Raw genomic sequence first — 25,957 nt, forward strand, 5'->3', positions numbered from 1 at the left:
TTGGATGCTATGTAAAACAGAGTAGATAACTAAACAAGTGAAAATTTTTAAAAAGGGCTTGACCATTAACTCTGGGGGAAAAAAAAGTTTTATAAAAAAAGAAAATAGTGGAGCCTGACTCAGCCCAGCAGTGAACAGCATTTGCATTGTAATAATTAGAATACAAACTAAAGATTTAACTGCTGTGATTTTGCTATATTGGAGCCTGAGAGAAAAGGAAGTGGAAGGGAACTAAAATCCTTGTCTGACAGAAAGGGACAATGGGTTAAACTGGCTCCATTTTCAGTGGAGTGAGTCTAAAGACTCACTTACAGTTTTTCATGTTAAAAAATTTATTGTTGCCAGGTGCCAGTGACTCATGCCAGTAATATTAGCTACTGAGATCTGGGGATTGTGGTTCAAAACTAGCCAGAGCTGGATGCCCATAGCTCATACCTGCAATCCTAGCTACTCAACAGGCTGAGATCTGAAGATTGTGGTTCAAAACCAGCCCAGGCAGGAAAGTCTCGAAGACTTTTTTTCTCCAACTACCAAAAGAAAAAAGCCAGAAGTAGAGCTGTGGCTCAATTGGTAAAGTGCCAGCCTTGAGCAAAAAAGCTCAGGAACAGAGCCCAAACCCTAAGTTCAAGCCCCAGGATTGGCACAAAACAAACAAACCATATACATACATACGTATATACATACATACATACATACATAATTTGATTTTACAAATCAAGTAAATGTGTTTATTTTCTCCCCAATTAGGATGTTTTAAATTTGTCCTCTAGTGAAAGTGCTGGGAAGGCAGCCATGAAGAGGATAGATGGCTGCCTGCTCGCCGACACTGTCTAGCTGTCACTAATGTCTGTATTCACAGCTGGAAATGTTAAGCTATCTTTGGTTGCCCTCCATCATTACATGAAACATCACCTCACAGAAATAAGTTTCTGTAAAGTTACTATGAAAGTAACACTATATCTATCTCTACCATGTTGTCCTTTGTGATTCATTATTTTAGATATTATTTATGTCTTAAAATCACTTCACTGGTTCCATAGGCCAGAGTGGAAAAACATTAAAGCCATCAGTTACTATTAAAAAGCAAGTAGAAACACATACCCCATAATTGAAATTTCTTTTAGAACTCTCCCCACTTGTAATGTTGTGACTCTTTCAACAAATTCTCTAGATATGAGGCAACTTTACCATTCTCATGATCAGCACAGGAACATTGGCCATTCCACCTTGGAATCTATTTTATTCATTAGAAATGCTCATTAAATATGCTCAGCACTGCATAACATTGACACCATTTGCCTCTCAAGTTATATAGCACTTATTTTTAAAAAGCCAAAATTAGTTTCATCTCTGGAGATGTCAAAAACAGGTATTGTCATAGAAGTATCACTGAAATAGACACTTCATGAGTTGAAACTCAAACAGGAAGTAGGTCAGTTTTAAGGAAAAACTGCAAGAAAGTCAATAATAAGACTTACTTAAAATTCTTACCATATGTAAGAATATCTGTCAGTCTAAAAAAAATCTTGAACTCTTTGTATGACCTTTAGAGAACAATAGTACCTCTGACCAGATTTCCCAGGTTGAACCACCTGAGCATGTTAAAGATGAAAACAGGAATGTAATCAGAACATTTATTGCACTGTAAAGCAATTTTCTGAAAATATTGCTCGGTTCCATGACCTCATTACCAGGCATCTGTTCGCAAAGTCGGTGTACAAGTTTATTTTGGCTGAGCAAAGCACAAATATGTGAAGGACCTTCAAGGATTTTGCTGAGAATGTTCAGCATCCATGGCTTTTCACAGAGAAATGCAGGTGACTTATATACATGAGCAGCATTACTACCTGTGAAAGATAGGTGAAAATATTTCTGAATTTTCTCTAGGAGCCTTTCCTTAATGAATTATTCGGTGGATTTAAAAAAAAAAACAGAAATTAGAGCTTCACCCATAAAGCTGCTGAATCTAATTGACTTTAAATGATTATCATTACATCAAGAATCCTTGACGTCTTCCCTCTGTTTTAATGACTTTCTGTTTGTGAAAGGATTTGAGAATATGCCACTAGGAAATATCATCCTCCGAAAAAGATAGCATTCGTCTAGACAACAGAAAAGAAAACTAAACTATTTTTCCTACAATCAAGAAGAACAGATTGGTATAATGAACATTGGATTGTAGAGCATTGAATTAATCTACATTTTTTTTTTTAGTTTTGATTTTGTCACTAATTAGCCATAAAATTTTCAGAAAATCATCCACATTGATCTAAATACCAATTTTACTACCTCTGGCACAGTGTTTCTCAACTGGAGTGATTTTTGTGCCCCACTACTACCATTACCAAGGGACATTTTGGGTTGTCACTGATATCTATTGAGTAGAGGCACAGAGGCGACTTGATATTCTAAAAGCAAAGGACAATTCCCACCACAAAACAACTGTCCAGCCCAAAGAAGCAATAACCTTAAGGTTGAGAAAGCCTGTATTAATAATGTAATGAGTCATAAAAACCCAAAGGAGATATACATAAGCATATCTTATAGTTTAGGGAGTGATTATAAATAATTCATATTTCCTTTTTAAAGCTTGTTTTCACTGGACGCCAGTGGCTCATGTCTGTAAGAACTCAGAATAATGCCCAAGGCCTGAGTTCAAACCCCAGGATACACACATACACACACACACACACACACACACCACACACACACACACACACAGAGGGAAAAAAGTTTCTATATTGATGCATATATTGCATCTGTCTTAATATTCCAATGTGAGCTGGGCAGAGGTGTCTTACACCTGTAATACTAAATACTCAGGAGGCTGAGATCTGAAAATCTCCGTTCAGAGCTAGCCTGGACAGAAAAGTCTGTGAGACTCTTATCTCCAATTAACCACCAAAAATCCAGAAGTGGAGCTGTGGCTCAAATGGTAGAGAGCTAGCCTCAAGCACAAAAGCTTGGGAACAGTGCCCAGGCCAAGGTTCAAGCCCAGAATCAACACCAAAATGATAATAATGGTAATAATAAAATGTATTATTCCCCTAATGGAAATGCAGTCAGTGCTCTTCTGGATTTCATCAGATTAATTGTCGAATGTCAAGAGGAAAAAGATCTTTCTCTAAACACTGAGAATTAACCTTATCTGCACTTATAATGTAACATGCCAAAGATTAACAAGAAATAGAGTTTAATAGCTATGCATTATTGAATGAGATAGTGAGAGTTATGTAAAACAATGTATATGAAGATAATAGGTTGACAGCTTTATATAAAGGTGCTAATAAGCACAATAAATTCTCTTCATTTAATACAAAATATTGTTTCAATGTGCCATTTAACCAGTTAGTATTTAGAAAAAGACAGATATTTGAATATAAAGAAGGGCTGGCAATGTGGCTTAGTGGTAGAGTGCTTGCTGGGCATGCATGAGGCTATGGATTCAATTCCTTGGTACCACATAAACAAATATATTTAAAAAAAAAAAAGAAGAAGAAGAATGAACCAGGTACCTTTGGCTTATACCTATAATTCCACCTACTAAGGAGGCTGAGATCTGAGGATTATGGTTTGAAGCCAGCCTGGGCAAGAAAGTCCATGAAACTCTTATCTCCAATTAACCACTAAAAAGACAGAAGTGGAGGTGTGGCTTAAGTGGTAGAGTGCCAGGTTTGAGGAAAAGCTGAGTTAGAGAACACGTGGCTTTGAGTTTAAGCCCCAGGACTGGCATGCGCGTGCGTGCACACACATGCACACACATGCACACAGAAGTAGATATCACAAATGCTGGAGTTAGGCCTTTCTAATCCTGAATGGTGTCTAGTACCCACAGCAGTGCCATCCACTCTGCCTGTAGTTGGCTACTGAGCCTCTGTGTGTAAACTCCAATGTTCACATTAAACATGTCAGTCAAATGGAAAAGTCTTCAGCAACAAGAGTAATAGAAAATATTATGAGTAGGAGCTTGTGTGGTAATTTACATCTACTCAGAAGGAAGAGACAAGATGGTCATAGTTCAACCCTAGCCCAAAAGCAAAAGAGGTAGGAAGGCCCTGAGTTCAAACCCCAGTACCAGAGGAAAAATGCATTTAGTATGCTCACTATCAGAACTAGACCATATAAAGTAGGAGACTAGAAGACACATAAGAGTTGTCTGGGAAGTGGCGCTGTAGCTCAAGTGGTAGAGCGCTAGCCTTGAGCTGAAGAGCTGAGGGACAGCGCTCAGGCCCAGAGTTCAAGCCCCATGACCGACAAAAAAAAAAAAAAGATTTGTCTATTTCCTCTAGTTTCTTTCCCAGTAGGCAAACATACAGAACTCCTCAGTGGAAGTAAACAATAGCATGGGAGTTCATTGTGAGATAAGCCCTAAGATATTTGTTGATTATGCTTATTAAAATTACTAAAGTTCATACATGATACACTACTAAGGTAGATTAATTCAAAGACATTTGACTCATAGCCTGCCTTAGAAATTATACCTGCTTGGGGCTGGGAAAGTGGCTCAGTGGTAGAGTGCTTGCCTTGCATGCATGAGGCCCTGGGTTCGATTCCTCAGCACCACATAAGCAGAAAAAGCCAGAAGTGGTGCTGTGGCTCAAGTGGTAGAGTGCTAGCTAGCTTTGAGCTGAAGAGCTGAGGGACAGTGCCCAGGCCCAGAGTTCAGGCCACATGACCAACTCCCAAAAGAAAAAAAAAGAAATTATACCTGTTCAAGTAGAGCCTATCATACATAGCATGTTAATCAGCTTCCCATTACTATATCAAAATGGCTTTAATTGTCTTATAGAGGGCAAAGGTTTATTATGTCTGTAAGTTTTAGTGCTTGAACTAGTGGCAGGGCAGCATGTAGTGGTAACACTAGCTGCTCATTTCATGGGATCAGGAAGCAAAGACCGGAAGAGGTAGGCCTGAAGTCTGGATATTCCCTTCAAAGGCACACCCCCAATGACCTAACTTCCTTCTACTAGGCCCCACCCTCTCAAGTTTCTACCACTTCTCATTTCCTTGTGCTGTGGACCATTCTATAACATAGACCTCTGGTTGAGATGGGTATGCATGCCATTTGTTGTGGGAGTTGGGACACCAGGTAATAAACAACAACAATTGCTGACAGAAATTCAAAGCAAGATGAAGAAAATGGCAGTTCTGAGAAAACAAGGCATCTGTTCAGATGGACACTGGTCACTTCTTTGTAATGTGTCTTTGAAATGTCCCGTCAGCCATCTGTTTAATAAGTAAATGATATATAGTAAAGAGGAAGCAAATATAATGAACTAACCCATGCCAAGAATATTTTTAAATGTGTGAAATCCAATTATTTTTATGGAGAAATAGGCACTTTAATCATTCTTATCACAATTCAAAAAGTAAGGCAGAAATGGAAAGCACAAGTGGGGTATAAAAACAACATTTGGTTTTGACGTAGCATGGTACCAATAACCCAAGGTACTGAATCAAGGCTGTGAATCAAGTCCTTTTCCTTCAAGGGTAAAATAAAAGTTAGCAGTAATGTCTAAATGTTTGTACACCTTTGACTTGGAAATTTAGACATGAATTATCATGGATGAGTTTCTATGGTAACGTTAAAACTAGAAGCAAGCATAAATTCACATGTGTGAAAAAAGAAATAATAAGTGTAAAGAGCCTTCAGAAGAATATTTTTAATCTAGCTATAAATAAGAAATGAGTCAGATAAGCTATGCAAATTTAAGGTGAGTAAATTTAGGAAAAAATTTATACAAAGCTTTGTAGTCTTGGGGGGAGTATAGGTACATCTGAGAAGTTCAAAAAATGTCTCTATCAAACATGAGCAGTGATGAAAATCACTGAACCTAAAGATCCATCTGTGCCCAGGGTCTATCATATAGTTAAGACAAAATAACTTAAAGTCACATTGTATTGTAATGAATACACTTTACCAGATAATTCACAAACTGAATATCATTTCATATCCAAAATCTTTTGGCTTTTAATTTTTCTAGTTTGTTCTAAGTAGAGCTAGTACTATTGGCTTCACTTAGCATTAAAACAGCGCCTTTGCATTGAAAAGCCAGCTGCTCACGGCTCACACCTCTAATCCTAGCTAATCAGGAGGCTGAGATCTGAGGATCACGGTTGAAAGCCAGTCAAGGCAGGAAAGTCTGTGAGATTCTTATCTCCAGTTAACTACCAGAAACAAACAAACTCATATGGTAGATTGTTAACCTTGACCACAAAAGCTGAAGAACTGCACACAGGACCAGCACAAAAAAGAAGGAAGGAAGGAAGGATCCTTTAGATCATAAACTTTGATTCCCCAAAGTGCTAATTTTAGTATCATTAACACAGAATGTTGAATCAAGACTCAAATATGGATGCTGTTTTTTTCCAAGAGTAATCTATCAGACATTTTTTATGTGTTGTTGCTTAATGTTTGGGGTGAGATGTACTAGGGTCTTACTTTGAAATTCGTTAAAGTACAAAATGGATTAATGGACAGCTAGAATATAGATAGACAATAAAACAAAAATAGCCAGTTATTAACATGTATGATGTTCAGTGTACAAGTCTTTCAACTTTTCTAGAAATTGTATAATAAAATGTTTAGGGATATTAATATAACTATTAATTTATTTTATAGTGAAATGTTTTAACATTGAAATGTTGGGTACAAGCACATTACATCTTGTATTTTTTCTTGGATATGCCACTTCTCTATTAACTAGAGCCAAGGAGCAATAACAGAGCGTTTGCGCAGTTTTAGTATGCATGACTTGACAGCTATCCAGGGTGATGAGCCTGTGGGACAAAGACCATATCAGCCTTTACCAGAAGCTAAAAAGAAAAGCAAAGCTGCCCCCAGCGAATCAGCAGGTATGCTTATTTGTTTTTATACAGTACTTTCATAATTGAGCTTGACCCTCAAGATGGGTACCAAAATAATACATGGTAACTGGTTTTGTTGTAAGCTTATATTGTTGAGTTTTCTATTTTTCTATAGCCTTTTATTCTCCAAATTTTGCCTTTTGCTGACAAAGGACATTCTCACTCTGAGAAAGTAGTGGTATCCTCTTGTGCTGCCATGAATTTTTAGAAGCTTAAGATGTGGTAAGTTCCTCACCAGCAGCACTGGTTCTAAACTGTGTCCAGTATGGTCTGCTCAAACTGTGTGCTGATGTCTAAGGAGGTTTCCAGTTGAGCCATCTTTACTGCGAGTCCTGTGAACAAGTAAGGATATTGGTGAACGTTCAAGCAGATGCTTAAAGATAACTCAAATTGCAAATAGGATAAATCTAGTGGAAAGCATGTTGAAATTACATATTCTAGTTCAAGAGTTGTAAATTATGAGCACTCATAGTTGCTGTGACCTGTAACTTTTTTTTTTTTTTTAACCAGTCCTGGGGCAGGAACTCAGGGCCTGGGCTCTGTCCCTGAGCCTCTCTGTGCTCAAAGCTAGCATTCTACCACTTGAGCCACAGCACCACTTCCGGTTTTTTCTGTTTATGTGGTATGGAACCCAGTGCTTCATGCATGCTAGCAAGCACTCTACCACTAAGCTACATTCCCAGCCCCTGTTCTGTAACTTTAACTAAATGTTATAACCTGAGAAGCATACAAGTAAATAAGACATGGTTTCTTTATCTTCTCATAGAGAAAAGTTTTAAGAAGGCTAAGAAGTAAGATCTGGATATTCACTACTTAACTGTTAAGTGCATAAGATAGAGATCTATTTAATATTTCCTTTCATGGCTCATGCCATGATCAAAGGGATTGTAGTTTGAGACTAGCCAGTACAGGAAGTTAGGAAAACCTGCCATCTCAACAAATAAGCCAGGAGTGGTGATTGTACATCTGTAATCCCACCTTTGCAGAGCATAGGTAGGAAGACAGTGGTCTGAAACTGATCTCAGAGCATACTTCAGCCTTCCCATCATAGTTGAAATGACAAGTGTGCACTTCTATGCCTGACTATTTTTCATTGAGCTGGAGTTCTGAAAACTTTTTGCCTTTACTGGTCTGGAACAATGATCCTCCTAACCTCAACTTCTCACAGGTATGTGCCAGTGTGCCTAGTTATGAATTGAGAGCAGCCTCAAACTGTAATCCTCTGTTCTCAGCCTTCCAAGGAAGTAGGAGTACAGGCATGAGACTCCAAACCCTGGCTTCAAAATAAAACGAGAAGCTTGCTGGTACTCTGCCACTCAGGCCATACCTAAATAGCTAGGATTACTGGCATGAGCCGCCAGCACCCAGCTCAAAGTAAAGTCTTAAAAACTATGATGTAAATGTAAGAAAGTAAGCCATAGCAAGAAATTCCAGCCAGCCACCAGTGGCTTATACCTATAATCCTAGCTACTCAAACTACTGAAATCTGAGAATCTATTTGAAGGCAGCCCAGATAGACAAATCCAAGAAACTTGTATCCCCAATAAACACAAAAAGCCAGAACTGGAGGTGTGGCTGAAGTGGTAGAGCTCCAGTTGTGATTGAAAAGAACGCCCTTGTGTTCTGAGTTCAGCTTCAGAATCAGCACACATTACTCCCCCAAAAGAAGTATATGTATTTTTATGATCTTAGGAGTCATCATTCTTTGTAAGCCCAACATCCAACTCAGAAAACATAACAGAAAAAAAAACTGAGAGATTTCTACATGAAGCCAAAATGTAAGAGTCCAACTGACCAATAAGTGCATGAGAAAAAAGATTTTTCAGCTTCAAAGTGAAATAGTGAATCAAAATAACAATAATGCACTAATGTATTAGTGACTATTCCAGTTATCTATTGCTGTGTAACGAAACACCCACAGCAGTTGCTGCAGACAATCACAATCACTTATTTTGCTCCCTTATGGGGAGGGGTCCGGTGAATGGACTCAGCAAAGCACTTCTTGTTCAGCATCTCCTGCAGCTGTGGTCAAGCAGCAGCTGGTGCTGAAGTCATACATAATCTAAGAAGAGCTCACACATGTCTGAGCTGGACAGAGTTCAACAGCAGGTGGGTTGAATGGCTGGGGCCTCACAGACAAAACTCTGTGTGGTCTCTTGGTCTCTGAGCATAGCTAGACATTTACCTGGCAGCTGAAGGCTCCAGAGCCAGTGTCCCAGGAGACACTGGCAGCCGCCCCGCTGTATGACTTTGCAGTAACATTTTTGGTAGTGATTTATTGCAGCAGTACAAAGGCCTGTGAGATTTAAAAGAAAGGAAGAAGAGAGTCAGAGAATTTATGAAGATATTTTTAAACCACCATAGGAAGCATGTTGAGACCCACAAATGCCTCTCTTGCACTTGGAGTTTAAAATGGGATGATCCTCTTGGATGACAATCTGGCAGTAATCATTTATTTCCTTTAACTCAGCAAGAAACTTCTAGGAATATGTCTTGAGGAAATAGTCATACAAGCGTTCAAAAATATATGTAAAAGAATGTTCTCACTTTTTATAATGAATATTGGAACAAATCAAAGGCCTAAGTAAAATTATTCAGCAAAAAGATAATCTATTTACCGACATGAAAACAAATCGAGATTGTAGAGAAAGCAGTAATAAAACAGTATCATTGGGTATGGTGGCATACACCTATAATCTCAGCGTTTTGGAAGCTGAGTCAGGGGGATTGAAATTTTGAGGCTAATTGAGGCTACAGAGGTAGTTCCTTGCCAGCCTAGGCTACATAGCCAGACCCCATGTCAAAACGCTCTTCTCTCTCTTAAAAACAATAACCAGGGGTTGGGAAGGTAGCTCAGTGGTAGAGCGCTTGCCTTGCATGCCTGAGGCCCTGGGTTCGATTCCTTAGCACCACATAGCAGAAAAAGCTGGAAGTGGTGCTGTGGCTTAAGTGGTAGAGCACTAGTCTTGAGCTGAAGAGCTGAGGGACAGTGCCTAGGCCTAGAGTTCAGGCCCCATGACCGGACCAAAAAAACAAAAAACCAATAACCAGAATGTGTGTTATTTTACTTATATTGGAAGAAAGGTAGATGATAAAATGGAGGAATATATGTAAGGCTATTTTTAAATGTATATAAACAGAGGAAAGTTTATAACACTATTCCTGAAATGTTAATTGATACTGTAACTGAATGATGAAATTTTTATGATCTTTTAAATTTTTTAATTTATTACTCAGAAAATCCAAAATAAAATGATACTTTTATTTTTAAAAAATAATTAAGGTACTCATTTTTAAGTATTTTGTTGTTGTTTGTTTGTTTCTTGTTTTTTGTCATGAGCCTTGAACTCAGGGCCTGGACACTGTCCCTGAGCTCTTTTGCTCAAGGCTAGCACTCTACCACTTTGAACCACAGTGACACTTGTAGTTTTTGAGTAGTTAATTGGAGGTAAGATTTTCACAGGGACTTTTCTATGGGGGCTAGCTTTGAACTATGATCCTCAGATCTCAGCCACCTGAGTAGCTACTTACACCTGGTGAAAATATAAATATTTGGTTGGTCATGGGGCTTGAACCCTGGGCCTGGGCACTGTCCCTCAGCTCTTCAGCTCAAGGATAGTGCTCTACCACTTGAACCATAGAGCCACTTCCAGTTTTCTGGTGGTTTTATAGGATCTTTTTTTTTTTTTTTGATCGGTCGTGGGGCTTGAACTCTGGTCCCGAGCACTGTCACTCAGCTCTTCAGCTCAAGTCAAGTGCTCTAACACTTGGGCCACAGCACCACTTCCATTCCGGTGGTTTTTATTGGAGATAATAGTCTCACAGATTTTCCTGCCCAGGCTGGCTTTGAACCATGATCCTCAGATCTCAGCCTCCTGAGTAGCTCGGATTACAGGTGTGAGCCACCGGCCGGCCGAAAATATTTTTTTATTAATTTTGTTTTGTTTTGAGCCAGTCCTAGAGCCTGAGTGGGTGCTATCCCTGTTTTTGCTCAAAGCTAGTGCTCTACCACATGAGCCACACCTCCACTTCTGGCTTTTTGGTGGGTAATTGGAGATAAGAGTCTCACAGACTTTCCTATCTTCACTGGCTTTGAACCAGGAGCCTCAGATCTCATCTTCTTGAGTAGCTAGGATTATAGGTATGAGACACCAGCTTTAATTAAATATTTGACTATTTTTTCCTCTGTTGGATGTTGGTTTAATAGATTGCTAGATTACCCCTGTCAGTTTCAACTCCTAGTAAATCCAACATTTCACTGCTTTTTCTGGATTTTGTCATTTCCCTTTCTCTTTTTTCTTTCTTTCTTTTTCTTTCTTTCGTCCTGTCTTTCTTTTGTTCTTTTTTTCACTAGTACTTAGATTTTGAACTCAGGGACTCATATTTGCTGCATGTGCTCAGTTTATAATCTGTCCCTTGAGCCACACCATCAGACCTACTTTTTGTTAGTTATTTTGGAGATAGAGTCTCAAGGACTTTCCTACCTGGGCTGGCTTCAAGCCTCAATCTTCTGTATCTCAGCCTCTTAAGCAGGGCTTACAGGCATGTGCCACGCCACCTCCTGCGGAGTCTGCATGAGAGATCCCGGTAGACAAAGAGCTTCAAGGAAGCATGCCTGCAGGAAGGAGGTGTTCAAGGCTTTCCATACACTTGGCTGCACCTTTATAGCCTCTACCTTTATTCTTACTATATTCTTCTTGGCTGTACATTCGTTGCCTTTATTCTCGTTTTGGCTATTTTTCTATTGATCCGCGAACAGAGCATGTTGTTTCTTTCCAGTCCAATAGAGACAGCTTCTCTGAATAATAAAGACTAGGACCAAAGATTAAATGTGGGCAATGCCCCAATCAATCTATCATCTGATGTGACGCTGCCTCCAGAAACTCCTACAACTTCACAAGCAGTTTTGCAGCTCACACATAGTAAATACAGAAACTTAAAATTTCCAGATATGTTACAACAGGCAGAATTAATGAATTAAACTAAGCTAGAAGGAGTTAACCCAGAAGCTCAGAGAGTTCTAGAAAAAGGGACCCCTAATAATAAAAGGAAAAGAAAGATTCCCCCAACAGTTATGATTAAGTTTAGTCTAGCTTACATTATAGGGAATAGATGGTGGTTTCCCAAAAAATATAAAGTTAGTGATATCACATTTCCTGAACCGACCGATGAACCATTGCCTTATACAGGAGCTTATAAAGATGAAAACAGATGGATTAATGTAAAAGGAAAAAGGGTATTTTGGAATTCATTAGATTTTATACAAAGATTAGGTAGATCTAGACCATTATAGTGTTTATTATTAAAACAACAATAATATAGTTTAAAATAACAATTAGAAATTTATGTGAACAAATATTGGGATTAAAATAATAGGAAACGGAGAATGCCTGACTCAACCTGGAAGTGGTTTTTTGGATGGTTTCAAAGGGACTTAAAAATATATGGAAAAAATAAAAAGAGTACAATATAAGTACAGCCCTGTCTTAGGTTTGTTAATTATTAAACATAAAAAGGCTGAATAGATGACACATTCTATTAAACTATATGCTAGACTTGTTTCGCACCACTTAGCTTAAACAGTTGATGGGATAGTCATCAATTTTCATGTAATCCACCAATGCTTTACTTTTCTTAAAAATTGATTACATGCTTAAATAAAGAATCTATGTCACAATCACACACTGTATAAAAATGTTAATTCTCCTCAAAGATACACTCAGATGCAACTCTTTTGAGTCTGTGTCTGTTTGTCACTTCAACATTTCTTTGTCCACCTATCCCCAGATCCCTGTCCTGTCGGTCCCAGTGCTGCAGCTGAGCTGGTCTGTCACAGGCCTGAGCTACTAGCACCTGGCAGACTTTGACACTTCTAACTTGCCCAATACAGTTCCCTTCTTTCAGTATCATCCATTTCTAGTTCATTCTCCAAAATACAGGAAGAATGCTTTTACAAAACTCAAATCTAATCATATTATCTTTCAACTTAAAATATACTTCAATACCTTGAACCCCTAAAGTTTCTCTCTGATGAAGTCCAAACTCCGTAACATGGTACAATAACTCCCCAGCCTTCTTCTCCAACTCCATCAATCATGAGCCTTTGAGGACTTAGCTTAGCCAGGCTCCTGAAGATTTTTTCTCCTGCCCCACCCCCACTTCACCTTCTTATCTTCGTTTACAGTTTCCATTATAGTATTGCAGTGCCCACTGCAGTCTAGTTCCCCCGTTAGAGGGCATAAAAACACAGCTGTGTCCTTTTTTTTTTAATCATTATAACCTGATAACTTAGTACACATATTCATATATAATAGACTTTTTTAATGATTATGGAATATCAACTCTATCACTTTTATGAGACTAAATTTAGAAAGCCAATATTATTTTTCTAGCTGAATATAAAAAGGTGAGAAAGACTAGTTTGTTTAACCAACTTGTTGTTTGTATCTGTTAGAGAAGGGAAGATTACAATGTTGAGTGAAATTTCATGGACTCAGATCCTTGTACTTGATAGGCAGACAGATGCTCTTCAACTTGATCCATGCCTGTAGTGTGTTTTGCTTTCATTATTTTTCACACAGGATCTTGCTCCATCCCCCTCTCTCACCCTCCCAGGCCCAGACTATGATCCTCCTATTTATGCTTCTTGTATAGCTAGGATGACAGACACATACCACCATGACTAGCTTGTAGGATGAGATGGAGGTCTCATGGACTTTTATTGCCTTCAAATTATGATTCATTTGATCTCAGCTTGCTAAGTAGCTAGAATTACAGATGTGAGCCAGAGCCCAGATTGAAATTGTAATTCTTTCAGTTCTGATTCCTAATCTTCCAAAAATTAGAAGGAATTAAAAAAGCACGGCTCTGTGCTTGAATCCCATTCTGTTTTACCATAGGGTCAGGGATTATATAAACAATAGCAATAGAAATAAAAATATAATGTAGGCTTGGTGTGTTGCTCAATGGTAGATTAATTACCTTAGCAAAGCTCTGGGCTCAGTTATAGGCACTGCATAGAATATTTGATTGGAAAGTAGGTAGGTAGATACATAGAAACATAGATAGGTAAATACAACATCTAAAAATAACAACTTGAAAACAAATTTTTGTGGTTTACTTTCCTAAGAATTGTGATTGTAAATAAAATTTTGGCAAGTGAAGAAAGGAAAATGAAGAAATTTAAAACTGCCTAAGCTGAGTACCAATGGCTCATGCTTGTTATCCTAGCTATTCAGGAGGTTAAGATATGAGGATCACTGTTCAAAGCCAGCCCAACCAGAAAAGTCCCCATGAGACTCTTATCTCCAGTTAACCACTCAAAAACCAGAAATGGAGCTGTAGCTCTAAGTGGTAAAGCACTGGCCTTGAGCAAAAGAGCTCAGGGACAGTACCCAGGCCCTGAGTTCAAGCCCCATGACTGACAAAAATAAATATTAAATGCGCGCACACACACACATCTTATATTGGGAGCATTTCCTAAAGTCTATGACCCAGACCTCTCCTACTTCATTTTTTCCAAGCAGTCTTGCTTCTCAGCCACCCCAGCACCCTGCCTGCACTGTCTTCTCCCCAGAACATGCTTCTTTTAACTGCTGCAGGGAAACAAATTATTTTGACCTAAATAATGATTGATTATACTTCCATATACTTCCTACTTTCTAACACCAAAGTCTGGCAGCATGAAATAGTACTTGCCTAATATATAATTAAAGTTGTTTATGTTATTATGAGGGTAAGAAGCTTATTAACAACTGTTCATGGTTTGTATAGTGAGTCTCAAATTGGCCATATCCTAGGAGAGCAGGACTAATCATTTGTTCAGTGTTTTTCTTCACTTGTAAGGAGTGTACTGTTCGCCTGCCCCTGAGCCTAGAAACCCTTCTACTTTTCCCTCACAAGATGATTTATGTACATATGCTCCTTATCTTTATGGGAGGAGAATGTGAGATTTCTTGGAGCCTGGGAACTTCAACCTGTCTGGATAGCCTACCTTGTTCTGTATTCTGGCTGCTGTAGGTTAGCCCTGGTCTTGCTCACACTGGGAGCCTCAGGCTGTGGTTTTCAAACTAGGGGTTCATTAGCATAAAGCATCACCTGGAGACTTGTTAAAGATGCAAGTCCAAGCTCCACCCCAGGCATGCTGAATCATTAACTCTGGAAGTGTAGTCTAGCAATCTGTGTTGATAAGTTGTCCAGGTAATTATGATGCTGAAGTTCCTCAACCTCTTCTTCAGAGATGGGAGTGCTCTTGCCCCTGAGTTCCAGCCCCTTGATACTCTCAGACTTCCTTAAAACAACCAGCCTGCCTGCATGTTTTCATATTGGGCAATAGTAAGTCTTTGTTGCTTGCACCCTGTTAGCCCACACAGGATCTCTCACTGACCTTCTTGATGCTGGCTGTTTTCTCTGACCTACATCTGTCATCATAGCCTGTGGTGTTTCTAATTACTGTAGCTTACTTGGCTGGGTTTTATCTGAACAGCTGCAACGAAGTCTTAACATCTGCATGCTGCCTCCAGCAACTTTTCTCATCCAAAGTTGTAGCCCCTTTGGGTCCTTCTTGGTTCATCTTAACATTCCCAGCATACAAGGTGGATATGGGGCAGTCCTCAAATTCTAACTAAAGTCAAAACCACAAATGACTTGGATGGTTTAGAATTCATGAAAAGGAGAACAGATAAGAAGAGATTTCACAATATATCCAGATATATTCTCTAATTTAAAAAAAAAACAATGAAAGTATTACCTACTCAAAAGTAAAGGTGCTTTGTTTTTAATATAAAAGTATGTATTAAAATGGGTGCTGGTGGCTCACACTTGTGATCTTACTACTCAGGAGGCTGAGATATGAGGATTGCGGTTTGCAGCCATCCAGGGCAGGAAAGTCCTTGAGGCCTTTTTGTTTTGTTTTGTTTTGTTGGTCATGGGGCTTGAACTCTGGGCCTGGGCACTGTCACTCACCTCTTCAGCTCAAGGCTAGTGCTCTACCACTAGAACCACAGTGCCACTTCTGGTTTTTTCTGTGTATGTGGTGCTAAGGATTCAAACCCAGGGCCTCATGCATGCAAAGCAAGTGCTGTATCACTGAGCCACCTTCCCAGCCCCCTTGAGACTCTTATCTCCAATTAACCACCTAAAAACCAGAAATATATTTGTAGCTCCAAGTGGTCAAGTGCTAGCCTTGAGTAAAAAAGCTCGGACAAGGCCTCAGCCCTGAGTTCAAGCCCCATGACTGACAAAAATAAAAGTGTTAAGAGCTGGACACCTGTGGCTCTCGCCTATAATTCTAGCTACTTACGAGGCTGTGATCTAAGGATCAAGGTTTTTTGTTTTTTTTTTCTTTAGGTCTAAGACTAGGTACCTAGGGGTACCTGCCACTTTTGTTTTTTAGCTAGCTCCATACTCCCAAAATTGAGGTTCAAAACCAGCCCCAGCTGGAAAGTCCATGAAGACTCTTACCTCCAATTAACTACCAAAAATCAGGAAGCTGTGACACAAGTGGCAGAGCACTAGCCTTGAGCAAAAAAGCTCTGGGACAGCACCCAGGCCCTAAGTATATAGGAACTTCCTGGAGGAAATGAGTAGTGATCTTCCTCCATCTATAATAGAGCAGAAAGATAAGAAAGAGAAAGTAACCCAACAAATGCCAGACAGATGTGGAGGGAAAAGCCTGCCTCACCAGTGTCCTCTTACTAAATCATGCTGTTTTTGACAACTTGTTTAGCTTATGGAATTCCACTGAAAGATCGAGGTGAGAAAACGGATGAAGAAGCCGAAGGTCCATATTCAGATGATGAGATGTTGACACACAAAGGGCTGCGAAGATCCCAAAGCATGAAATCAGTGAAAACGGTCAAAGGCCGCAAGGAGGTCAGTCACGTGTGCATCCTTTTTCCTGATTAGTATTCCCAGGATTTCCCTGCTGCATTATCATTAGGGGTGGAATGGGAGCGCTGTCAGTAACATATACTTATTGTTCTTAGTTTGGATCCGATGTATCAGGATGTCTGGAAATGTTTTTTCTCTCTGGGATTTGAAAATGGCAACTCCTATGTGGGCATTGTCATGAATACCCAGTGCTAGCTCTGTGAATAAATAAGGAAAGCTGCTGAAAAAGTACATAGGTTTGCCTTCAGCCATTTCTATATGATGATTGGTAGAAGTTTTACCCAAAATGATAAATGATCTTTACACCCAGAAAGCATGAAGGATCAGTGTTCATTGTTACTGTACTAAGCAAAACAAATAATAAAACAATGTTTTGTTATCAGCGATAATCTGTGCCTATCTAGTATCAACATACTGACTACATTTTTATGAGTTTATGAAAGTACTGCTGTTTTATAAACACTTAAATTGAAATATAGAGAACTGATTCTGATTCTATGTGTCTGGAAAGTTAAAAAGTTAATATGGTTATATACTGTTATGACCTATTTAAGTTTAAAAAGTACTCAGTGTGTTTAATAATACATTTTTCTCTTCAGGTGCGGTATGGTTCCCTAAAATACAAAGTGAAGAAGAGACCACAAGTGTATTTTTAGTCATCTACACTTCATATGTCCTAAGATAAATAATGCTAATAAGTCACTTTGGGCTGGGAGGTGGAGCTCATTTTCTATCATGATATATTTAGGATTTACACGTTAATTCTTTGGCTTGTAGCAGTGATAGTATTTACTATGGTGGATTTAAATAGTTTTTGCTTAACGATTTCTGATACTGCCTACTCAAGGTAGTTATCCAAGGTTTATTAATGTAAAGATCAGATCATGGAAAATCATGTTAGCTGTTTTCAAAGGCAGCATTAAGTGCCTGGGACTCAAGATTACACAAAAATCCAGAGTATACTTGAAGAGTCTCTTTATGGTGCAAGATAACCATTGTTGTGTTTCATTGTGTTTACCTCCATCTGTGTTATCTCTATCACATGCGGATTGTAATGAAATAGGCTTGTGACTGGGCTGTGATAGACAAAGGACATAATGTAAGATCATAAAGTACTTTTTATATATTCTTTAAATTTTTACCTTTCTAATACTTAACATTAACTGAAAACTCTTAAATATTTGAAAACCAGGTATCTATCTAGCACTTTCCTGACTAGTTTTGCACATTTGAGAACTGTTTACTTATCTGACAACTGTACATTGAGTTTAAATTTTATTGTCACTGTTTTATCATTGTCATACTCTGACATGTCGAATTTATGCCTTAAAATGCATCATCTCCTTTTTTCTATGGGTTTTATTTTTTAAATTTGTGGGAGTTATAATATAAAATTTTGCCTAATTGTTCAGTTTTTAATTATCTCTGTACAAGTAAAAAAGTTATTTTAAACACTAGCCAGTTTTTCATATTTAGATACAAAATGCAGTTGAAGTAAGCCTGTCAGCACCAATTACATTTTTCAGTCCTAAAAATGGTCGCTTTTATGAAATAAAGAGACCAGTGCGGCACATAGATACCTCCTATTCCGTAAAATTACCCAGTAGTCAGTTTGGCATCACCTATAACCCTAGCTACTCAAGAGGCTGACGTCTGTGGACTTTTCTGGCTGGACGGAAAAGTCCTCAAGACTGAATTTCTAAACAACCAGCAAAAAGTCAGAACTGAAGCAAGTAAAGGTATGGCTGAGGTGGTATGGTGCTATTTGTGAATGGAAAAAGCCATACAAGATCCACAGTTCAAGCCTCATTCAGTTCCAGCACTATATATATACACCTCCAATAATCAGTTTATTCACAAGCTTGCAGTAGACACATGCTGCTGGTTTATAAATCTGGTAGACTAAAATCATTTGAATTTTTTTGGCCAAAACAATTCCTGAAGGTGAGTAGTACTAGTGTAAAATACAGATATCATTAATCCTACACATCACAGGCTATTTGAAAAATTAGCATTTTGTAATCTAATCAATTTAGAGATATTTTTGAGGTTGTACCTCAAAATCAGCATATCTTTGGTAATGGTTTTGATGTTCAATAATCAAATCTGTATTTATTATACTATCCATTGTACTTGCTTGCCCTAAAGAAACATAAGAGAGATTTGTGAGATCTTCAACCTTCCTACCTTTCAAGAAGACTCAAGTCTTTCAAGGGACTCAAGTTTTGACTGGCTACAGAATATTCATTCAGGAGTATCTGGGGATCATTCATCCATTGCCTGTTGACTACTGTCGGGATATTGTAGACTATCTCTTGATGCATACCACCAAGTGAAAATTCATTCCTTTTTTTTTTAAAAAAAAAAATTTAATTCTATCAATATCTCCATCTACCACAACTAATTTTTAACCTCTTCATTTCTAGAAGGACTCTTTCAAACTTAATTAGAAGCTCTTGGGAGATGGCATTATTAACTTTGCGTAGTACTGGGCTTGTCTGCTAAATCATGCTTGTTTTTACTACACAGAGGCAATTACATCTCAGATTGCCTGATAAGGTCATGTAAGTGACTTTGTACTGAGAATATTACTTGTGAAGGGCTGATTGGTACCATTTTAGTCTTTTCAACTCTAGTCTCAGTTATTGGTTCTGGGGATGAGCTAAGGTGATGCAGAGCATGCTTAGTATGCACCAACCTTGCACTGTCCTGTAATAAACTCATGTTCATATACTATCTTAAATTTGAAACATTATTTATCTTCTAGAAGCAAACTCATTTATCAAAGACAGTAAAATCTGAGAGACAGGGTGCAGTTCCTTCTGTGACATTGTTCTCCTCCACATTCACCAGTCTGTCTCTTCTAAATTTCAGCTATTAACACCTTACACACAGTTACTACCATTTTCTTCTACCATTTTCTTACTCTCATTTTACATTTCTTAAATTTGGTTCTGTCCTTACAGTGTGTTTCAGCATGACTTTATTTGAAAATAAGCTTATATGTTTTTGCTTTCTTTATGTCTTAAAAGAAACAGATTCTTTTTGTTGTTTGTTTCTCTGCTTTTAAGTCTACTGATTTTAAGAGATGTAAATTTATTCATACATGACAGTGCCTTGCTCTTCTCCACCCCCCGCTGCTACTTGGGGCATGGCCATTAGATGCACAAGCCCATTTAGGGCACTGTTTTGATAACTGTTGGAATTGATCCAGAAATTACAGCCTACTAGTATTTTACTATACATCCATTCAACTTATTTACTAATACTTAGCCATCTCCCAGATTTGTTTAGGCATAAGAATTGATCTTTTCTTGGGGTTGGGAAGGTGGCTCAGTGGTGGAGTTCTTGCCTTACATGCATGAGGCCCTGGGTTTGATTCCTCAGCACCACATAAGCAGAAAAGGCCAGAAGTGGGGCTGACGCTCAATTGGTAGAGTGCTATCCTTGAGCTGAAGAACTGAGGGACAGTGCCCAGGCCCAGCTTTCAGGCCCCACGACCGACCAAAAAAAAAAAAAAAAGAATTGATCTTTTCTTTAAACTATCATCTTTTTTATGGTATAAAAAAGATCCAGAAATAAGCCTGTTTCTAAGTAATTATGTAAACCTACCTAGATTGTACCTGATTCCTTCCTCACACTTCCCTCTATCTGTATTTGGCTACAAATGATACTGCCACCATTACTAATTATAAATACTTGACTACACTGATTGATTGAACAAAATTATTGAAGTATTTCAGGGATCTTATTCCATGTCACCACCAAAGACTTCTACAGTGTTATAAAGTATGTAAATATTCCAACTTTCTATAAATGTGTTTTCTTTATTTACTTTTTAGAATAACAGTATATACTTTTGGGAGAATGCTTGAACATCTGTATTGTTAAAAAAAAAAAAAAAAGCATAATACTGCCAGGTGCTGGTGGCTCATGCCTGTAATCCTAGCTATTCAGGAGGCTGAGATCTAAGGATTGAAGTGCAGAGCCAGCCCAAGCAGTAAAGTCCATGAGACTCTTATCTCCAATTAATCACCAGAAAACCAGAAATGGCACTGTGGCTCAAAGTGGTAGAGTGCTAGCTTTGAGCAAAAAAGTTCAGGCCCCAAGTTCTAGACAACCAAAAAAGAAAACAAAAACAAAAAAATACTGTCTTACATTAAATATAAATAATTTATAATTTATAATTGGAAGGGCTAAACTTTCATTTACTATCTTTAATCAGGAAAGTTAAGGTGTTAATATATATTTAAAATTACTTTTCTATGCTTTCTCCTTTTGTGGACTGATTTGCTAAGTGATTAGGTAAATTTTGAGATCACTGTTATATGATATGTGGCATGTATTTTTAAGTAAACATACAAGATTAAAGCTTTCTGAAAGCTGTCTTTCAGATTTATGCTTTGAGAAACCTGCTGCAGATTAAATGTGTACTAACTCTTTTTAAACATTGACCAGGACTTTACCTTTTATCTTCTGACATCTAAGCTTGTATACTTTCATAGCTAAGAGAAAAAAAATTACAAAAATGTTATCTCTTTGTAAAGGCTATCTTTAAGCCCAGCTTGTGGTGATTTTGCAAGTGTATTTTTTGAAAAATTTAAAATAAACTCATTTTATTACCAGCAACTTGTATTTCTCTTTTAGTATCAAATAAGTCAAATTTCATTAATTGGTATTGTTTTTGACTATGCCCTAATTATGTAGTGAACACTATAAACATATACTTAAGTTTACAAATTACAGAGCAAATTCTAAAAATCATATGCATTCAGTAATACTCATCTACAGGACTACAAAAGGATCAATGAGTTGTTAAGTTTCTATGTTAGAAAGAGAAGATAGGCCAGGCACTGGTGGCTCATGCCTGTAATCCTAGCTACTCAGGAGGCTAAGATCATGGTTGGAAGCCAGGCACAGCAGAAAAATCCCTAAGAGACTCTTAATCACTTGAAAGCCCCACAAGTAATGAGACAGAGACAGAGAATATGAAAGCATTGAAACCCTAGCTTTCAATTGGTTAGTTAGCTGTCTGTCTTGGGCATAAAATATAACAGAAAAATTCAGATTTATGTGTCCTGGAAATGTTCTGGGGCTCCATCTGCTTGAAAGTCAGGCGTCTGTCTGCCTTACATTTCAGTTTTAAAGAGAAATCCTATGTTTAAAAAAAGTTTCCTTATGTTAATTCATTATGATAAGTAATGTACATTACGGCATTTCCAGATAGCTTTCAAAATAAAGTTCTTATAATTTCATTTGTATTATGAGGTATAGCCTCATAATTTGTAAAGAACATTTTTAAAGAACATTTCAAAAAAGCTGTGCAAATATTAACTCTTTCATTATTTTCTCTTGAAGTGTGGCTCACTGTTCTTAAAAAAGGAATTTGTGAGCCGGGCGCTGGTGGCTCACGCCTGTAATCCTAGCTACTCAGGAGGCTGAGATCTGAGGATCGCGGTTCAAAGCCAGCCCGGGCAGGAAAGACCGTGAGACTCCTATCTCCAATAAACCACCAGAAAACTGGAAGTGGCGCTGTAGCTCAAGTGGTAGAGCGCTCGCCTTGAGCTGAAGAGCTGAGGGACAGTGCCCAGGCCCAGAGTTCAAGCCCCATGACCGACAAAAAAAAAAAAAAAAAAAGGAATTTGTGAACAAAAATCATGAGAGGCCGATTATTTTTCTGGTTTTTATGGCGGAATTTTTTCCCTCTACCCAGGTCCTACCACTTGAACTTAGGGCCCCAGCCCTGTCCCTGAGCTTCTTTAACTCAAGGCTAGAATTCTACCAACTTGAGCTACAGAACCACTTCCAGCTTTGTAGTAGTTTATTGGAGGTAAGAGTCTCATGGACTTTTTTACCCTGGCTGACTTCAACCTGTGATCATTAATTCTTAGCTTCTAAGTAGGTTTTTAGGTGTAAGCCACCAGCGCCTGCCTTGATTCATTGTTTTCTGAACACATTCTGCCCTTTTACCTATCCTAGCCTTGAAATGCACTCCTTCTGGTCTGGCTTAAATGGCTTCTTAAAAGATAATTCTTTGAATTGAATTTTTTAAGCACAAGAAGGATACTTGTCAAAAAAAAAAAAAAAAGCTGGAAGTGGCTTTGTATCTCAAGTGGTAGAGCACTAGCCTTGAGCACAAAGAGTCTCAAGGACAGTGACCAGGCTCTCAGTTCAAGCCCAGGACAGGCCAAAATAGAGTAAAATAAAATAAACAGCTGTAGATTACTAAAGGATTGCGCCTGACAAAATCAAGAAAATTACCATGTTCATTCTGTTTGCTTAATATTCTCATATTAAGAAAAAGGGAAGGTAGGCACTATGCCTCACACATATAATCCTAGCTACTCAAGTGACTGAAATCAGGAGGACTGTGAATTGAGACCAGCCTGGGAAAAAAGTTCTTGAGATGCCCTTTCTCAGCCTAATAGCAAGGGGCACACGTCTGTCATCCCAGATATATGGAAGGCTGAGTTGGGGGGATCACACTTCCAGTCCAGCCCATTCAAAAAGTCTGTAAGCTGTCATCTCAACAGAAATGGTAACAATGATGATGCTTGTCATTCCAGCTCTATGGGAAGTGCAAATAGGATGATTTTAGTCCAGATCATTCAGGCAAAGAAGCAAAACCCTATCTCAAAAATGACTAAACCAGAAAAGACTGTTAGCATGGCTCAAGTGTTAGAGCACCTGCTTAGGAAGCATAAGGTCCTGAGTTTAATTCACGGTGCCATCAAAAAGAAAAAAACAAAAAACTGAAGGAGAAAGGGATGGTATTTTAGAATTGCCTGAAAATAAATCGAGCATCACTTTTTTACATTCAATAATACCCTCTGATGACCCACTTTCATTGCATAGCACTCTTATGTTGCTGTGCCAAGTCTGTAATAAGATAGCATAACAACTGAGGAGAAATAATGCTTGCTTTATTAAAATAATCTGTTCCCGCCAGGCACTGGTGGTTCATGCCTGTGATCCTAGCTACTCTGGATGCTGAGATCTGAGGAGCATGGTTTGAAGCCAGTCCAGGCAGGAAAGTCCATGAGACTCTTATTTCCAGTAAACCACTAGAAAACCAGAAGTGGCGCTGTCACTCAAAGTGGTAGAGCACTAATCTTGAGCAGAAAAACTCAAGGACAGCGACTGAATTGAAGACAAAAAAAAAAATCTGTTACCAGATTGTTTGGATTATTTAAGTATGATGTAGATGTATCCTTGAATTTGTATACATTTATTCTTCTGAAACAGATTTTTTTTGTCAGTCTTGGGGCTTAAACTGGGCCTGGGCACTGTCCCTGAGCTCTTCAGCTCAAGGTGAGCTCTCTACCATTTGAGCCACACACAGTACAACTTCCCTCTGGTGTTTAACTGGAGATAAAAGTCTCATAGACTTTCCTGCCCGAGCTGGCTTCAAACTGTGATCCTCAGATCTCAGCCTTCTGAGTAGATAGGATTACAGGTGTGAGCCATGGGAAGCCAGCTGATTTTTTTTTTAATCTATGGTTCCCTTTTCCTTTCATCTTTTTTTATTTTTTTTTTTTTGGGGGGGGGTCTGGTCGTGGGGCCTGAACTCTGGGCCTGGGTGCTGTCCCTCAGCTCTTCAGCTCAAGGCTAGCGCTCTACCACTTGAGCTACAACGCCACTTCTGGTTTTCTGGTGGTTTATTGGAGATAAGAGTTTCACGGACTTTCCTCCCTAGGCTGGCTTTTTTCTTTTTGCTTATGTGGTGCTGAGGAATCTAACCCAGGGCCTCAGGCATGCAAGGCAAGCGCTCTACCACTGAGCCACCTTCCCAGCCCCTCTTTCATCTTTTAATATACAATATATTAGTTAAGTCCCTCTGGCTCACTACAAAAGATTTCCTGAATCTTCTTCACTTCCATAGCTCAAGCTACTCACCTGAAGTACTCTGGATATAACTCTTATTTGGGCAGGAGTTTTTGAAACACTGCTACATTTGTAGTAGCCTTGCATGTTTTTCAATGTGACATTTAGCAATGAGTCCCAGAAGCCCCAGGCAGTTTGTTATGTTTTCAACTGCTACCTTTGGGGAACACTAGCAAAAAGGGAATCTGTGAAAAGAGAAGGGAGGTGAAGATGAGGAGCAGATGTTTGGGCATACCATTTCTCAAAGAGAAGGTGGTGGTGTGTTTTTTCTTCCAACTGTGATATTCTGAAAAGATGAGCAAGGAAAGAGGTTGATGAAGCTCATTTAGAGTTACCTGGCTGAATTCTGCTTTGACATGGTGCTATCTCACAGCATTGAGATACAGACTGCCTGTGTTATATATTGAGGTAGATGTCTTCCTCATCAATTTTAAGTTACTCTAAATTTGAGAGCTACAATTGATAGTGGTGATCGAGTCAGAGGTGGTTATCTGGATGAGTTAGGCTTCTTTGGTGAAACAGTACCAGTAATGTTAGAGAGATTTAATTTTAAAGAATTGTCTCAAGTGATTTTAGAGCCTGGGAAATCCGAAATCTATAGGGTAGTCCGGGAAACTAGAGACCCAAGATGTTGTGTCATGAGTCCAAAGGCATTCTGCAGACAGAATTCCCTCAACACCTGATTGGATCCGATCCCCCCTCCACATTGGGGGTAATGTGATATACTCAGTCTTCAGACTTAAACATCAATCTTTAAAAACAAAACCAAGCTTCACAGCAACATCTAAACTAGCAACTGACCAAATGCCACTACCATGGCCTAGCCATCCTGGTATCATTGTGTTCCATTATAATAACTAACACTTATGATAACTAACAGTTTGTTTTCACCCTTTGTGAAGAGATGTCATCTCTATAAACAGAAACCCAGCTTAGATAATGACTTCAAATTGTTGTTAATTCTGTTAATGCTAAATTACTCCATAGATCACCCAATATTTAAAAAGCTAACATGGCCATGACGCTGTACAGTGAAAGGTCTTACATTACCAGAAGAAATAGAAGGTTTTAAAATCAATAATAGATTTGGCTCTTAGAGTAGCTTCAGTAAGGAGAGCAGGGTTGCTTTTAAAGGGGAAAAAAAGCCAATAATTTTTCATCAATTATTGGCTTAGACAAACAGGAAGAGTTGGAAGAGAGGATGCAGCTAAATCAGGAGGAACATCCTCTCAGGAAGTGCTTTCCTTCCTTCCTTCCTTCCTTGCCTTTCCACTGTTTTTGTTCCAGGCCTTCCTCTCTTCAAACCACACCTTGT

At 38.6% G+C, this 25,957-nt stretch overlaps 1 protein-coding gene across 2 annotated transcripts in view; it reads left to right on the forward strand.

The window, feature by feature from the left end:
- Reep3 (receptor accessory protein 3) overlaps positions 1-25,557 on the forward strand; it is a 77,052-nt gene extending 51,495 nt beyond the window's left edge. The window contains exons 6-9 of one of the 2 annotated variants that reach the window (XR_006150139.1): positions 6,708-6,855; positions 16,595-16,740; positions 17,358-18,070; positions 25,547-25,557. Coding sequence is in view for 1 of the 2 variants with exons in the window: in XM_042696334.1 (XP_042552268.1) it covers positions 6,708-6,855; positions 16,595-16,740; positions 17,358-17,414 (351 nt within the window). In the remaining variant the exon portion in view is untranslated. Of the gene's footprint in view, positions 1-6,707; positions 6,856-16,594; positions 16,741-17,357; positions 18,539-25,546 lie in introns of those variants that run through there. The other variant, XM_042696334.1, reaches the window with a different exon arrangement.
- Positions 25,558-25,957: the final 400 nt, after the last annotated feature.

The sequence above is a fragment of the Dipodomys spectabilis genome, unplaced genomic scaffold (assembly GCF_019054845.1).
Source record: "Dipodomys spectabilis isolate Male_0828 unplaced genomic scaffold, ASM1905484v1 ptg000207l, whole genome shotgun sequence".
Taxonomy (NCBI): domain Eukaryota; kingdom Metazoa; phylum Chordata; class Mammalia; order Rodentia; family Heteromyidae; genus Dipodomys; species Dipodomys spectabilis.